The 14,834-nt window shown below is 58.2% G+C and overlaps 1 protein-coding gene across 2 annotated transcripts; it reads left to right on the forward strand.

Annotated features, from left to right (window-relative positions):
* The first annotated feature begins 1,216 nt into the window (after window positions 1-1,216).
* REM1 (RRAD and GEM like GTPase 1) lies at window positions 1,217-12,530 on the forward strand. 2 transcript variants are annotated; one of them, XM_050918384.1, is made up of 5 exons: window positions 1,217-1,286; window positions 2,512-2,854; window positions 3,751-3,833; window positions 11,355-11,565; window positions 12,045-12,530. In XM_050918384.1, exons 2-5 carry the CDS (start codon window positions 2,515-2,517, stop codon window positions 12,320-12,322), a joined length of 912 nt encoding a protein of 303 aa, XP_050774341.1. In that variant the 5' UTR covers window positions 1,217-1,286; window positions 2,512-2,514; the 3' UTR covers window positions 12,323-12,530. The 2 variants fall into 2 exon arrangements, with proteins under 2 accessions (XP_050774341.1, XP_050774342.1); XM_050918385.1 differs by lacking the exon at window positions 1,217-1,286 and adding an exon at window positions 1,863-1,892.
* Window positions 12,531-14,834: the final 2,304 nt, after the last annotated feature.

Consider the following 14,834-nt stretch of genomic DNA (forward strand, 5'->3'; position numbering starts at 1 on the left):
GGGGCTGTGGACGCTGCAGTGAGGGTGGATGCCCTGGTGTGGAAGTCAGGGGGTGTGACGCAGCAGGGAGCGGGGTGGATTGACCTGGGAATGTCGTTTAGTTTTACTGGGGCTGTCTGCATGGGGGATGGGAGAGCAGGGGGTGACTTTAGGTGAGGGACAGGACGTGAGCCAGGAAGGGAGGTGGGGCGAGTCGACACCTTTGCAGGAAACTGGACAAAGGGAGAGGGGGAGAGAAGGATGGGGGAGCCTGCTGGAAGGGTTTTTGGTTTCAGTTTTGGGTGGGCTGGGAAGAGGCAGGGAACCCCAAGTCTGGGGTCTACGATCTTTGCCCCCCAGAGGGACCTGGCTGAGGGGTGCTGGCTGTACCTACAAGCCTTGCTTGGGGCTGTGTTCCTGTCCTCTAATAAACCTGTTTTACTGGCTGGCTGAGTCCTGGTGAATCGCAGGACGAGGGGTGCAGGGCCCTGACTGCCCCAGACTCCGTGACAGGGGGCTCAGGCTGGGGTGGGAGGGCATATACCAGTGGGTGTTGGGGGAGGGTATGGGCATTGGATTCAGCCTGGGGCAGAAACCAGGAGGAGTCCGATGACACTTAAGACTAACAGATGTATTTGGGTATAAGCTTTTGTGGGTAAAAACCCACTTCTTCAGGTGCAAGATGCAAATTGCAGCTGCTAAAGTGGGATATTTACCCAGGAAAGTTTATGGCCCAAATAAATGTTAGTCTTTATGGTGCCACCGGCCTCCTGTTGTTTTTGTGGATAGAGACTAACAGGGCTCCCCCTCTGGAGCCTGGGGCAGAGTGTTCAGGTGCTGGAGAACTTGATCCCCAATGCTGGCCTTGGGCTGAGGGGTGTGTGCTCCTGGACGCTGGGCTAAGACAGCTGATCCCGGCCCGTGCTCAGACCCCTGGCACCGGGTGCTGGAGCCTGTGGGCAATAGACTTGGGCTGGGCCAGTGACTCCCTTGGCGGAGTTCGGGGCGGACCCTGGAGGCGCTGGGTTTGGGGAGTGGATTCCAGCTCCGCCCGCTCTGAGCGGCACCCACCGGCCGGAGGGGCTGGGGAGGGTCCCCGCCAGGGGGTGGGTCCCGGGACCGGGCGAGGGGGGCTCCACCTCCCAGGGTTTAAAGCCTTGCGCTCGGCAGCCGCGGCGCTACGCGATGAGATAGGGGCGCGCCAGCTGCCGGGCGTTGGATTCCACGGGCTGCGGGCGGTCGGGGGCCCCCGGACAGCGGCTCCGGTGAGCCGGGGAGCGCGGAGCAGGAGCGGGGCCGGCACCGAGGTGAGCTGAGTTCTGCGAAGAAACTTTCCGCTGCGGGGGCTGCGAGCTGGGGCTCACGGGGGCGCAGCGAACCCGTCTCCACCCCGGGCGCGCTGGTCCCTGCTCGGCTGCCTGGCCCGGCTCCCCTGCCCCAGCGCCCTCTGCGCTCCGCCCTTTCCCCGGCAGGACCGGGCTCCGATCCCAGCGCCGGAGCGGGACGCGTGCAAGGAGCCTCCGAGCCCTGGAATTCGGCTGGGGCCAGACCCCTCGGGGGAGCCTCGAACCCTGGGCCAGGGGCGCTTGGCCCTGCCCGGCCCCAGCGCCCTGGCGGGAGTGGGAGGACGCTGTGTGTGTCGGGATCGCCCCTGCGCTGCTCCCCTGCAACCCGAGCCTGCCCCGGGCTGGCACATTGGGGCCTGTACCATGTCGTGGAGGTTGGCACCGCTGTCCCCATGGCCTCGGGACTCGTGGGGTTTTGGTGCCAGGCTGAAATTCAGCGGGGGGAACCAGGCCGGGAAAGCGCAGGGGGCAGCACGTTACCCGACACAGAGGGGCCAGGGCCTTCAATGGGCCGGTGCCAAGCTGGCAGCTCTGGGTACCACCTTAGACCCAGCCCCTTTGCAGCAGGTGAGATCGGAGAGGGGAACATTTCCAATCCCTCTCCTACATGGATCAGCCCTCTTGGCCTTTTGCCTCTCCCTTATTCCTTCCATCTGGCCCGAATAAAACCCTTCCCGAGCTGCTGGGACCCTACCTGTGCAGCAGACAGTGTCCCAATCCCAGCTGGGTGAAAGGGCGCTGGGTGAGGGCAGCAATCAGACCCTCCCCACCACACACACTTTTGCCTTCCTTGCTCTGGAGCTGAAGCAGAGAAGGGCTAACACCCAGGATCCACCGGGCTTTGAAGAGTCTTTGGCTCCAGATTTTTTTTTCCAGTTTAAAAGTTGTTTGGCTGAGACAGTGCAGGGCTGCTGGGGCGGCGTTGGGAGACCGGGATGATTTATGTTTGTTTCTTCCGGGCCTGCCTCCAGTCTGGAGATAACAGAAGTGGAACTGAAAATGATCCCCTCTGTACCTAAGGTGAAGGAAATCGAACTCCGAGGGCATCCGGGGTGGGGCAGGCTCTGGAGAATCCCAGCCAGAGCAGAGTGGGGAAAAGCAGCCAGGGACCCCCAGCTCCCCAGCACAGCACTCGCCTCCAGACTTCCTCCCACAAGCCGGTCGCTCGGCCTTTTCTGTTTTGCAGAAGATGACTCTGAACACGCAGCAAGGGGGCAAGGGCCCTGTGCACAGACGGGCCAGCACCCCGGTCCCCCTCTTCCACCGGTCCAGGCCAGGGATCCGTGAGCCGAGGCCTAACCCCACTGAGCCGCATCACCCTCCGCTTGGCTGCTCTTTGTCCTTCGAGCCTGGAGACAAAGCTCCCGTCGCGCCGTGCAGCAGCTGGTCATCGGACTCGGCCGACTCCGACAGCTCCGGGGAATCCTTGTATCGTGTGGTGCTGCTGGGAGACCCTGGTGTGGGCAAGACCAGCTTGGTGAACCTCTTTGCCGGGATCCAAGAGCGGGACCTGCCGGAGCAGCCGGGAGGTAGGGGCCCTGCCCTGCCCTGGGGGAAATGCAGCGTGGGGCGCCCCAGCTCTTCCTGGGGCTCTGCAGAATGAAATGCTCTCAAAGTCCATGCGGTGCAGCGGTCGGGGTGTGGGCAGTGGGTCACAGCATGCAGAAGCCCTGTGAAACCCAAGCCAAGGGCACAGTGGAGAGGCTGCGCTGACTGCTTGGGAGCAGGGCAGGGCCACTTCTTAGCAGTGAGGAGCCTGCTGCCGACCACGAGCAACGTGCCCCCAGTGCCGTTAACCATCTCTGTGGCTGGGCAGGGGGAGGTTAGCAATGCACAGCCGTTCCCAAAAGCCAGCTGAGGCTCAGTTCTGATGTACCTACTGTAGGTAATACTGTGCACCCCCTTGAAAACTGGGGGGTCCTTAGCTGTGGAATTCAGTGGGAGGGATATTGTTCTGACACGCATCAGGGATCAGCCGCCTGGGTCCAGGTAATGCCAGTTGTCCAGCTGCCTGCTGGAGCCTCGGTGCCTTTCAGCCTCCCCACCAGCCAAAAAATAACCTGGCAAGGAGGGTGATTGAGTCCTGAATCTGGGAAGAGCCATGAGATACCCCAGCACCCTCCCCGTCCTTCCAAGCACTAAGGCAGGAGAGTAGTCTGGCTTCTGCCAGGGCATCACCCTGGACCTCACCACTCTCCCACATCTTTTCATGGTGCTGGCTGCTTTGTAACTTTAGTTCCTTGCCTAGAGGATCAGTTGCTTTTTCCATGCCCTGCGTTCAACCCACCACCTTGGGGTGCTGCCTCCTCCCAGCCTGAGCAGCCAGCAGAATCTCCCTCTGGAGCTCAGCAGCACTGAGCCTGGGCTGGAGGCACTGCTGGGCACGTGGAGTCCAGCTGACCTGGATGCATCTGGCTTGTTTCAGAGGACGCCTACGAACGCACCCTGTCGGTGGATGGGGAGGAGACCACGCTGCTGGTGATGGACGCCTGGGAAACAGAGAGGCGGGTAGGGGAGCATGCATGGGGCGTGGCAATCCCAAGGGTTGTCTGCGGGGCGTGTGGGGGGGGTCACCTTTTCAATGAAGTGGGTTCTGTTGCTAGACTGGAGCTATTTATTATAGGGTCTGTTGCTATTAAAAATGCCACAGTGAACTTGTATGAACATAAGAGCGGCCAGACTGGGTCAGACCAAAGGTCCATCTAGCCCAGTGTCCTGTCCGCCAACAGTGGCCAATGCCAGGTGCCCCAGAGGAAATGAACAGAACAGGGAATCATCGAGTGACCCATTCCCTGTTGCCCATTCCTAGCCTCTGTTTGCCAGAGGCTATGGACACCATCCTGCCAAGCCTGGCTAATACCCATTGATGGACCTATGCTCCATGAATTATTCTAGTTCTTTTTTGAACCCTGTTATGGTCTTGGCCTTCACAACATCCTCTGGCAAGGAGTTCCACAGGTTGACTGCGTGTTGTGTGAAGAAATACTTCCTTTTATTTGTTTTAAACCTAGTGCCTATTAATTTCATTTGGTGACCCCTAGTTCATGTGTTATGAGAAGGAGTAAATAACACTTCCTTATTTACTTTCTCCACTCCAGTCATGATTTTATAGACCTCTATCATATCACCCCTCAGGGCCGCCCAGAGGATTCCGGGGGCCTGGGGCCATCGGCGGCAGGTGGCTCCGGTGGACCTCCCGCAGGCGTGCCTGCGGAGGGTCCGCTGGTCCTGCGGCTCCGGTGGAGCATCCGCAGGCATGCCTGCGGGAAGTCCACCGGAGACGCAGGACCAGCAAGCAGCAGGGCGCCCCTCATGCGGTGAAATTTCTAGAGCCGGCCCTGTTCGGTGGCGGGGGGCCCTTCCATTCCAGGACCCACCGCCGAAGTGCCTCGAAGACCCGTGGTGGGGACCTTCCGCCGGTGAATTACCGCCGAAGCGGGACCCGCCGCCGAAGTGCAGCCCACTCTTCGGCGGTAATTCGGTGGCGGGGGACCCCTGCCGCGGGTCTTTGGGGCACTTCGGTGGCGGGTCCTGGAACGGAAGGGCCCCCCACCGCTGAACTACCGCCGAAGACCGGGTTGCACTTTGGCGGCAGATCCCGCTTTGGCGGTAATTCGCTGGCGGGGGGTCCTTCCCCCTGGAGCTGAAGGACCCCCCCGCCGGCAAAGACCGGGAGCGGAAGAACCTCTGGGGCCTGGCCCCGCAAGAGTTTTCCGGGCCCCATGGACCAAGGGAAGGACCCTGCTCCAGGGCCCCCGAAAAACTCTCGTGGGGGCCCCTGCGGAGCCCAGGGCCTGGGGCAAATTGCCCCTCTTACCCCCCCCCCCGCCGGGTGGCCCTGTTGCCCCTTAATCGTCTCTTTTTCAAGCTGAAAAGTCCCAGGCTTATTAATCTCTCCTCGTACAGCAGCCGTTCTATGCCTCTAATCATTTTTGTTGCCCTTTTCTGAAACTTTTCCCATTCCAATATGTCTTTTTCGAGATGGGGCAACCACATCTGCACACAGTATTCAAGATGTGATTGTACCATGGATTTGTATAGAGGCAACGTGATATTTTCTGTCCTGTTATCTGCGGCCGGCTGTGTTTCCATGCCCACCTGCTCATGACACAAGGCTGCAGGGACAGACCTTCCTGCTGGACCCTACGTCCACCAGGCCCCACTTTAGCTTTCTGAAGAGCTTCTCTTGCCGTTGTGTGACATCCACAGCAGACTGTGCTTGCTGCTCCCATGGTCTGCAGCTGGAGATGGGAGGCTGCAGCTGGGTCAGGGTCAGCCGCTAGTAAGGGGAGGAGGGTGACTTCCCCAGTGAATAGCTGACTGGCTCATCGGATGTCCAAGGGAGGAGCTAACACCCCCGGGAGCTGGAAGGAATCGCCCCCACCTAGGCTGGGAGTTAATTGCTGTGGGAAGAAGCAAGGACAATTTTAAACTCTGTGGGGGTGACTCCGGACAGACCCACCTCCCTGTCCCCACAGCTCCTCCACAGAGCGGATGCTCCAAGCTAGGCACTTGGGGCTGATTCTCCCACCTTCCCTCCGTCATAGCTCCTGATGCACCTGCGGAGGGGGTGCAGGCTGCTGCCAGGTCAGAACGGCTGTGCTGGCGTCAGCACAGACACGAGGTGCCAGGCAGCGGGAGCTGGGCCCGAGATGTCACCGAGGAAGGTGGAGAGAAGGAGGGAAACGTGCCAGATCCCCAGTGCTGAGTGTGCTGGGAGGTGCTGGTGGTGCTGTCTCCTAGCTGTGCAGGAGCTGACTGGGCGAACGACGGGTGAGGAAGTGCAGCCTTTAAAGGGAATGCGTTAGTAGGCAGCAGTCGTGGTGCCCAGCAGCATCTCTGCCCCTCCGCCCCTGCTTGTGGGGGACTGGAGATTGACAGGAGCAAGATTCCCCCTCTTCCAGCCCCACACGGGCCTTTGCTTTCAATGCACAACTGGGGGCGATGCTCGCTGGTAACAGCAAGAGGGTCCTGAGCATCACTGAAATGGCCTCTCTGTTGCTGGTCTGGGACCCACCTGCACTCTTCCCCTTCACCAGTTGCATCTTCAGGAAAGTCAGTGTGGGTCATCCAGTCCACAGCATCTCTTGGAGCCCCTGCTCCCTCTGGCCAAGGACTCTGATGGGATCTGGGAAGGGATGGACTCACTGGGCTAATGGCCACGCTCCCCACCTGACGTGGTATGAGCAGGGAACGCTGCTTCTCTTTTCCTGTCCACTCTGTCCGGAGCACTGGGCGCAGATACCCCTTAGCGTCCTGCCCTCAAAATCCAGGAGGGGGCTCAGGGAATGGCTCCTACAGGAAACAAAGCACGTAACTGAGTGGGGATGAGAGCATTGGCATGGAGTGTGAGTCAGTGGTACCCACCGAGCCTCGAATGATCCGTAGGGAGAGGGAGGATGAGAGAGCCTGACCCAGGGCCTGCTTGCTGTGATTATGGCCAGGCTTTTCCTAGTGGGTCAGTATGTTACTTGGAGTACAATAAGAAATGCAATTCTTTATCACTTTGTTTTGAGTGGACAAACAAAGGGTTAATTCCATGTCATTCCTGTGAAGCCTGCTTTGCACCTCTGGCCAGCTGCCGCCTCCATTAGCTCTCTCTGCATCAGAGCTGTGCCAGGCATGGGCGGTGAGTCGCGGGAGGGTTGGGCCAGCCCTTTTTGCTTCTGCTTCATATGGGCTTGGCCTCCTGCTGCATGAAGCTTCCTAAACCCAAAGGCAAACTCTCCCCAAGGTACTAAGTCTTTGGGTCCAAACCTTGCCAAAGCTTTCCAGGGCTCCCACCAAACCCCTACAGCTGCCTCGCTTTGGCTGGGGTCTCTGGTTTGTAGAGATGAGCTCCATCCTGGCAGGCTTGGGTCAGGATCTGGCTGTCGCCAGAACTCTGCGCTGGTTGGAGCTGAGATTTTGCTGCAGGCTCATGGGTCCTGCTTTGCAAGCAACCCCGAGAAGAGTTGCCCAATTTGGGGGGTTGCTTTGGGGATCTGTCTTGGCAGGGCTCTGGCACGTGCAGCTTGTCCAGAAGCAATGGCATGACCACTCGCTGGAAAAGCCATAGTGTCCTGTCAGAAACACCTGTGTCTTCTGCACTGCCTCTAAAGCAGCATATTGACTGTAAATTGGCATTACTGGTTCTAAGGCCCCAAGTCCTGGAAACCTTTGCTGACCAGTATCTCTGCAGCTTGAGGTTTGCTCCCTTGTGGGTGGAGCTGGCTTCTCTTCCCAGCACTAGAACAGCAGGCTGGTTTGTCACAGAATGTAGGACCACAACTGCCTGCAGAGTGGGGGTGGATTAGCACGCCCAATGTGTGCATCTAATCACGGTAACAGCGTGCAAATTAGATGCACCCTTTGCACACGCAGTTGTACATCTAAACAGTCTGAAAATCTGGTCCTAAAGCTTTAAAGACTTGAATTTCTTTCCACTATCCCTGAAGGCATTTTCCTACCGAGGGCTATTTCCCCGCGTGAGACGATACCGAGTGTCAAATTAATTTGTTTAGGAACACAGTGAACAATCTGGAACCCAATGCCCCTTAAATCCCCCCATCCTCTATCCTTCCCATTTAAAAAACCCGCATTAAAAGCTGGTGTTTCCTTCCAGGGGCTCTGGCCTGATGATATTATCTCGCTCTTATGTGGTGTTTTTCATCAGTAGATCTCAAACCACATCACGCTTGTTAACGTATTTATCTTCCCCTCTCCGCCCCCGATGAGGCACTCTTTACCCCAGTGTACAGATGGATACAGAGGTGGTAAGTGACTTGCCCATGGTCACACAGGAAGTCTGTGGCATAGCAGGGAATTAGCCAGGCCTAACCACTGGACCATCCTTCAGCCCCTTCCCTTCCAGGCCTCCATTCCCTTGTAAATGGGCTCCCCTGCTCTTGCTGGCTGTTCACAATTGGAAAGGGGCTCGTATTCCAGCCTGAGCCCAGATCCCTGAGCGCTCTGTCCGGCATCTGGGGCTGTACAAATACCCTGCTGATGAGTTATTGGCTTACAAGGGTGTCACTGGCTGGCTGTGTTCCCCAGAGGGTGCTGCAGCCCGTGGTTCAGTTGTGAACCCTTCAAAGCCCTCTTCCTTCTCCGGCGTGGGAGGGCGAGTCCCCCTGAGCCCCAAGAGCCCGTTGGTGTTTGCAGGCCCCGGGCTGCCACAGATGCATGGCTGGGCAGCCTGCGTGTTTGGGAGCGGAGCCCTGGGGCTGTAATTTGCAGCTGACACAGACTGAGGAGGAGACTGTGTCAAATGCCTCCCAAAACCAGAGGCTTTTAATCTGCACGTTATTGACTGAGCCACATGTCTGCTGGGTGGCCAGAGGCTGCGGGAGCCTGGGCTGCTGTCTGATGGGGACAGGCTGACGGCAGCGGGGGCTGCGCCCCACCTGCACTGGGGCTGGGATGCTGAATTGCTTCCTCCTCCCTGCCTTGGCCACAGTCTGGAGACTTGCACCATCTATGGGGACTCGTTCCTTCCATGTGCTCAGACTAGCCCCAGCTGGCAGGGAACAGCCTTAGGGCAGGCCTCATCCTTCAGTAAACCTCGAGCTCGCTCCCTGTTCCCCACTGATTGATGGGGCTGTTCAGCTGAGCCGTTACCCTGCCTGCTGGTTTGTCTTCTCTCCTCCACCCTTGGCCCCAGCCCACAGGCTCAGCCCCAGGGAGCAGAGAAGACTCTTCTGTTCGTCCTGGTAGACAGCATTGCTGCTGAGTACAGACTGTTATGATGCAGATACGGGGGTGCCTTGTCTTGTACTCAACGACCCCGGTGGCTGGCATCCTTGGTAGCCATCCAGGCCACCTGGAAGCTGGGGAGGGCACTTATTGTACACATTCCCGCCTCCTTTCCCATTAAGGGCAAAAGGGAAATGCTTGTTTGCACCCAGTGCTGCCAACTGCAGCAAAGATATGGCTCTTCCCATGCCAAGTCACTAGCCCACTGACTCCATGGAGTCCCCTTCCTCATGGCTTTGCCAGGAGCCCCTAAGCGCTAGCTGGCCCAGCGCATGGGAGCTGGGAGCAGCTGCGGGGTGGATGGGGAAATGCACAGGTGTGGGTCACGTGAAGGCTGAGGGGAGAGGGTGGATCTCAGTGAGGCTAAGGAACCATCACAGAAAGCAGGGTCCTGCGCTTCCGCCAGCGAGATTTGCCCATAGTGAGCGGTGAGCAGAAATCCTGGCTGGGGGGAGGCTGGAATCGCTGTCAGGCTGAGATGGGGAGGGACTGGGGTCCAGCGGTGCTGGCTGGTACTAACTTACTCTCACCACCTGAATTAACGCTTGTAGAGGAATCATGGAAGTGAGCACCAGCCTTGGCCTCCGCCTGAATGTCAGACACCTGCAGAAAAGGGTAATGATCGAATCCCTGTAACGATCCCCCTGGGTAACATGGGGATGTGTGTTTTTCTAGGGCCAGATCCTCAGCTAGTGTAAATCACCCCAGTGCCCCTGAGGTCCCATGACATCCTTCCATATGTGCCCAAATCAATGAAGGCGGGAAGGTTTTCACAGGCTGAGAAAACCCCTGAACGTAAGGGCAGGTTATAGATTTACAGCTCATGGTCCCCAGCAGGAGGGGAGCTTGGGGGTCAGTGAGGTAAGATGCAGTGACGGCGAAGCAGGCGGCCTGCTACCCAGGCACAGGTGTGGAGGGCTTACCAAGGTGAACAGGAGCGTGCAGGATGGTGTGTCGGGCCCATGGGAACAGCAGGAGAGCCTTGCTGGTCTCCTGTGCCAGGGGCATGAGAGTGTGAATGAAGAACCAGCCCTGATGCCATCCTGCCAGAGATGCGGGAGGCAATGGGCTGGCAGGCTGTGGACGGGCGGAGCTCTAAAACCAATGGGCTGTGGTTTGAGGAAACAAAACCAAAGACTTCAAGAGGCCTGGGGGGAAGGGAATGGTCCCACAGAATACAGCCTGGGCTGACACGCAGGCCTAGAGTGACAAGAGCAAGGGGTGTTGTGTCTCAGGCATCCCAGTCACGGCTGAATCCGAGTGGAGTGATTCCAAGTACAGCGAGGAAGGAAGCAGCTGGTAAAACCGCTGGGCGCGGCAGAGTAAACGTTTGTCAGCAGTGCATTGTGGGCAAGTGAAAGGGGTGCATCCCGCATTGCTCCCGGGCTGCAGGCCCCTAGTCACTACACCTGTGTAAAATGCTAGCAAACGTGAGCGGCAGCGTTTCCCATGCACTGGGGGAGCCGCCTATGCCCAGCGCCAGGTGGGAAAGCCTCGGGCTCAGGCGTTTGGGAAGAATCGCTCTCAGAGCCCCCGCCACGCTGGGTGTCTGGAAGAGCCTGTGGCTGGGAGGCCAGGTGCTCCGTTCCACAAGCAGCACTCTCATTCCCCACTCCCTGGGCCTATAGCTGAGTCGCAGCTTGCGGGACATACCACCCCTTCCCCCCTCAACATGTCCCACCAGCTTGGGCTCGGTCAGGCACACAGGCTTGCGCCCTCACACCCAGACTCTACTTACTGCCTCTGAATTTGGCTCCTGGAGTCTGGGGGGGTGTCCACACCACAATCCGTAGTGTGACTGCGGCTCAGCTAGACGTGCCTGCACTAGCATCACCTGTGCTAGCGTGACTAAAAATAACAGCACAGGCTTAAATGCTGACTAGCAATCCTAGAAGGGTAGGACGGGAAGGGATCTCAAGAGGTCAGAGCTTGGATCCCCGATGCACGTGTATGGGCCACTGTGTCTACATGGCTCTTTTCAGCACAGATCTGGCCACGCGGGCTGCGAACCCAGCTTGGTGCAGTTTAAATGTACCCTAAACTGACCTGCGTAATTCCCAGCCCAGGGCTGGAAGAGCAGGGTTTAGTAAGGAAGGCTGCCAGCCAGGCAGAAGGCGTAAGTTAAAGTCCTCGACTTCACTTGACGCTCCTCCCAGTTCCTCAGCGTGTAGGTTACCGTGGCGCTGGGAAGCACGTGGGGAGCTGGCCGCAGCACCGCTGAGTCTGGCCGCCGTCGGAGAGTGTGTGTGTGGACGATGGCTGTGTGCCTCAGTAACACCGTCTTTCCCTGTGCAGCCCCAGGATGAGGAGAACCGGTTCCACAATTACTGTATGCAGGTGGGGAATGCCTATGTCATTGTCTACTCCGTCACCGACAGGGTGAGTTTCGAGAGCGCCTCTGAGCTGAGAATCCAGCTGCGCCGGACCCGGCAAGCAGAGAACATCCCCATTATCCTGGTGGGGAACAAGACGGACCTGGTGCGGTGCCGAGAGGTCTCGGTGGAAGGTGAGCGAGCAGGGCCTGTTGTCCCCACCCTGCTGGGACCTGAGGGGTGGGGGACGGGGAGGCTTCTTGCCTAGTGTCTCCTGCTGCTGCTCCTCAGACCTAGCTGAGATGGCCAGCGAGAGATTGCTATGGGACCCACTCCTCTGCTGAGTGTCCATCCAGGAGTGCCACTCTCTGTCCATCTGCCAGTCATCTCTCCAGCCATCAAACCACCCATCCTGCTATCTTTTAGCAGCCCATCCTGTCACCTCCATCTCTGCCCTCCCCTGTAGTCTGCCATCAATCCAGCCTTTCCGCCAGCGTCTCTCGCTGCAGCCATGAGCTACTGCCCTGAGCATGTACCTCCTCTGGCATAACCCACTGTTCGCCGCTTCCCCTGTCCCATGCCCTGTGCGGAAAGTGCTGCCTGGCTCTGCCTGGAGAGAGCTCTTTGTCCTGGCGGCCAGCTCAGGTGGGGCTGGACCCCATTCTCTTCCCAGAGGGCCGGGCCTGCGCCGTGGTCTTCGATTGCAAGTTCATCGAGACGTCTGCCACTCTCCAGCACAACGTGGCGGAGCTCTTTGAGGGGGTGGTGCGCCAGATCCGCTTACGCCAGGACAGCAAGGAGGCCAACGAGAGGCGCAAGTCCATCTACAAGCGCAAAGAGAGCCTCACCAAGCAGGCCCGGCGTTTCCTGGACAGGCTGGTCGCCAGGAACAACAAGAAGGTGGCTCTGAAAGTTCGCTCCAAGTCTTGCCATGACCTGTCCGTGCTCTGAGACGTGTCACAGAACAGGACACTTCTTTCTCATGCCTAAAGGGACCTCCCAAGCGGCTTTCTGCCATGTACCTAGGGGTGTGTGAACTTTCTTCTCTGTTCTTGGTATGTGGACAGGACCTTTCAGGGCAGAGACGAGACTCATCTGGAGCAATAACCAAGGAGACGGTGCCGACTTCCTAACCAGACCCTCAGAACCAAAGTGACACCAGCAACCAGAAAACACCATGGGGAAGGACTCCTTGCATTGACTGAATGTCCTAATCCCCGATAGTGCCTCCTGCCAGCCTGCCACTTGCCTGGAGCCCTGCAAGAGGAAGGGAGGTGGGCAGGGAGAAGCTAGGGCAGGTCTCCAGGGTGCTAGCAGGTGCCAGGAAATGTTCTAGTGTTTGCCCATGGAAGGGAGAGGGGGAGGAAGCTGCCCACCCCCAGAGGGAGGGATGGGGACTCTGGGAGAGAAGGTGGGGTGTTCCCTGGTGCCTAGAGATAATGCAAGTCTGACTTTGCCAGGGATGGGTTTGAGCAGGACACTCGGATCATGCAGCAGGGACAGTACTGCCACCGGCTCTGCTGGAGTCCACAAAGCCATCACCAAGGTCAGAAGCTGCCTCTGAACACTGCTGGGAGCCAGAAGTGCAGCTGGCCCATGATACCGTGCGGACAGGCACTCTAGAAATCCCTTAGACAGGAAGGCCCTGAGCTGAGGTGCAATGGTATGTTGGGGTGGGGGCTGGCGGCGTTTCGCTGCCACGTCTGGGCATATTAACGTCAGTGGGGCAGGGGCGAAGAGGGCAATGGAGAAGCAAAACAAAACTTCCTTGGGTAGGAGTTTGGGGAGGCCAGACTCCACCTGTCTCCTGGCTCGGGTTGGGGACTGTACCGGATAGGGTTCCTTAGTGCCAGGGGCCAGGCGTGGCGGGGTTTTGTACCACATCTCTCTCTTGTACAGTGTTTTTAGGATCGAGGTTTTTCTGTTGTCTCTGTATGACCGCGGTGATGACCCGTCTAGACTTGCAGAATAAACCAAATCTGGAAAGGTGCCTGTCACCAGTGTCTGCGCAGTGCCTCTTGCCCTTTAACTCCTCCTGCAAGGTGCTCCTCTCTTGGATTTCCCTGGGTCCCCTAGAGAGGAAGGGAGCTGGGCCCACTGCTCGTTGTACCAGCTTCCAAGTCAGAGATGGTGTCACGGAGTCACCGGGCGATGCTCTGGAACTGCTCCCCACCAAGCCAGGCAGGACTTTGGGGAGCCTCCTCTCCCTTGGAGCAGACTTGTTCAGGGCAAGAAGCTCACACGTCCTCACCTCCTGGGTCTCTCCTTGGAGCATTCAGCATCCTCTGCCCCTCCGGGCGCTTCCCACAGTGAGCCCGCCTCAGTGGGGTCCTGGGGAAGCCACCAGGTCCTGCACCCCCACTTTGCAGTCAGACATGACTCTTAGCCAGCCAGTAACACAGAGGTTTATTCGATGACAGGAACAGGGTCTAAAACAGAGCTTGTAGGTACAGAGAACTGGACCCCTCGGCCGGGTCCATTCTGGGGGTCAGTGAGCCAGACCCCCACGTCTGCACTTCACTCCTCGACCCCAGCCAGCTCCAGACTAACAACCCCCCCCCCCCAGTCCCTCCTCTCTGCTCAGCCCCTTTCCCGGGCCAGGAGGTCGCCTGATCTCTTTGTCTCCAACACCTTCAGCTGGCACCTTTGCAGAGGAGGGGCCCAGGCCATCAGTTGCTAGGAGACAGAGGGTCAGGCATTTAGGTGCACTGGCCCTTTGCTCTGCCAGATACTTAAGAACTGCCATGGGGACACTGAGGCACCAACACAGTATTCAGAGAAAACATTAAGAACATTCCCAGTTTGTCACAGATGGGCAAAGCCCAACCCAGACCCCTGAGTCTGAACCCTGGGGGAGCTGGGCTTCAGAAATGCACCTTTAATGGGGGCAAACGGACTGGATCCATTGGGCTGCCGTGGGAACGTCCTGTGATTCCCCAAGAACCTGGGATGTTTTGATTTCTGTAGATACCCTGAAATGGCAGCACAGAAGCACATGGGGCAGCTGCTAGGGTGACTAGACAGCAAGTGTGAAAAATTAGGATGGGGTGGGAGGTAATAGGAGCCTATATAAGAAAAAGACTCAAAAATCAGGACTTTCCCTATAAAATAGGGACATCTGGTCACCCTAGGAGGGACTTGGTTCACACACAAGGTTTCCAGGTGGCTAGGAAATCCCATGGAATATCTTTGAGGAATTTAGGCCGGATTCTCCAGTCTGCCAACTTCGATTTGTGCTACTTCCGAGGTGCAGAGTGAACTGAAACTGGCTGGAGATTCCCCTGGGAGTAGTAGGAATCTGGGCAGTGAACAACATAGCTGCCCTTCTTCCAGGATCTGAGTGGGAAGCGAGGGGTGTCGAGGGCGAGAGCAGAGCTCCCCTAAGTTACACAGCTCTCACCAGCAGCATGGAGCCGACTGTCTTCTGGGGCTGGAGCCAAGCGGTCAGGAATCGGCAAGCCGC

This window comes from Gopherus flavomarginatus, chromosome 11 (assembly GCF_025201925.1).
Source record: "Gopherus flavomarginatus isolate rGopFla2 chromosome 11, rGopFla2.mat.asm, whole genome shotgun sequence".
Taxonomy (NCBI): Eukaryota; Metazoa; Chordata; order Testudines; family Testudinidae; genus Gopherus; species Gopherus flavomarginatus.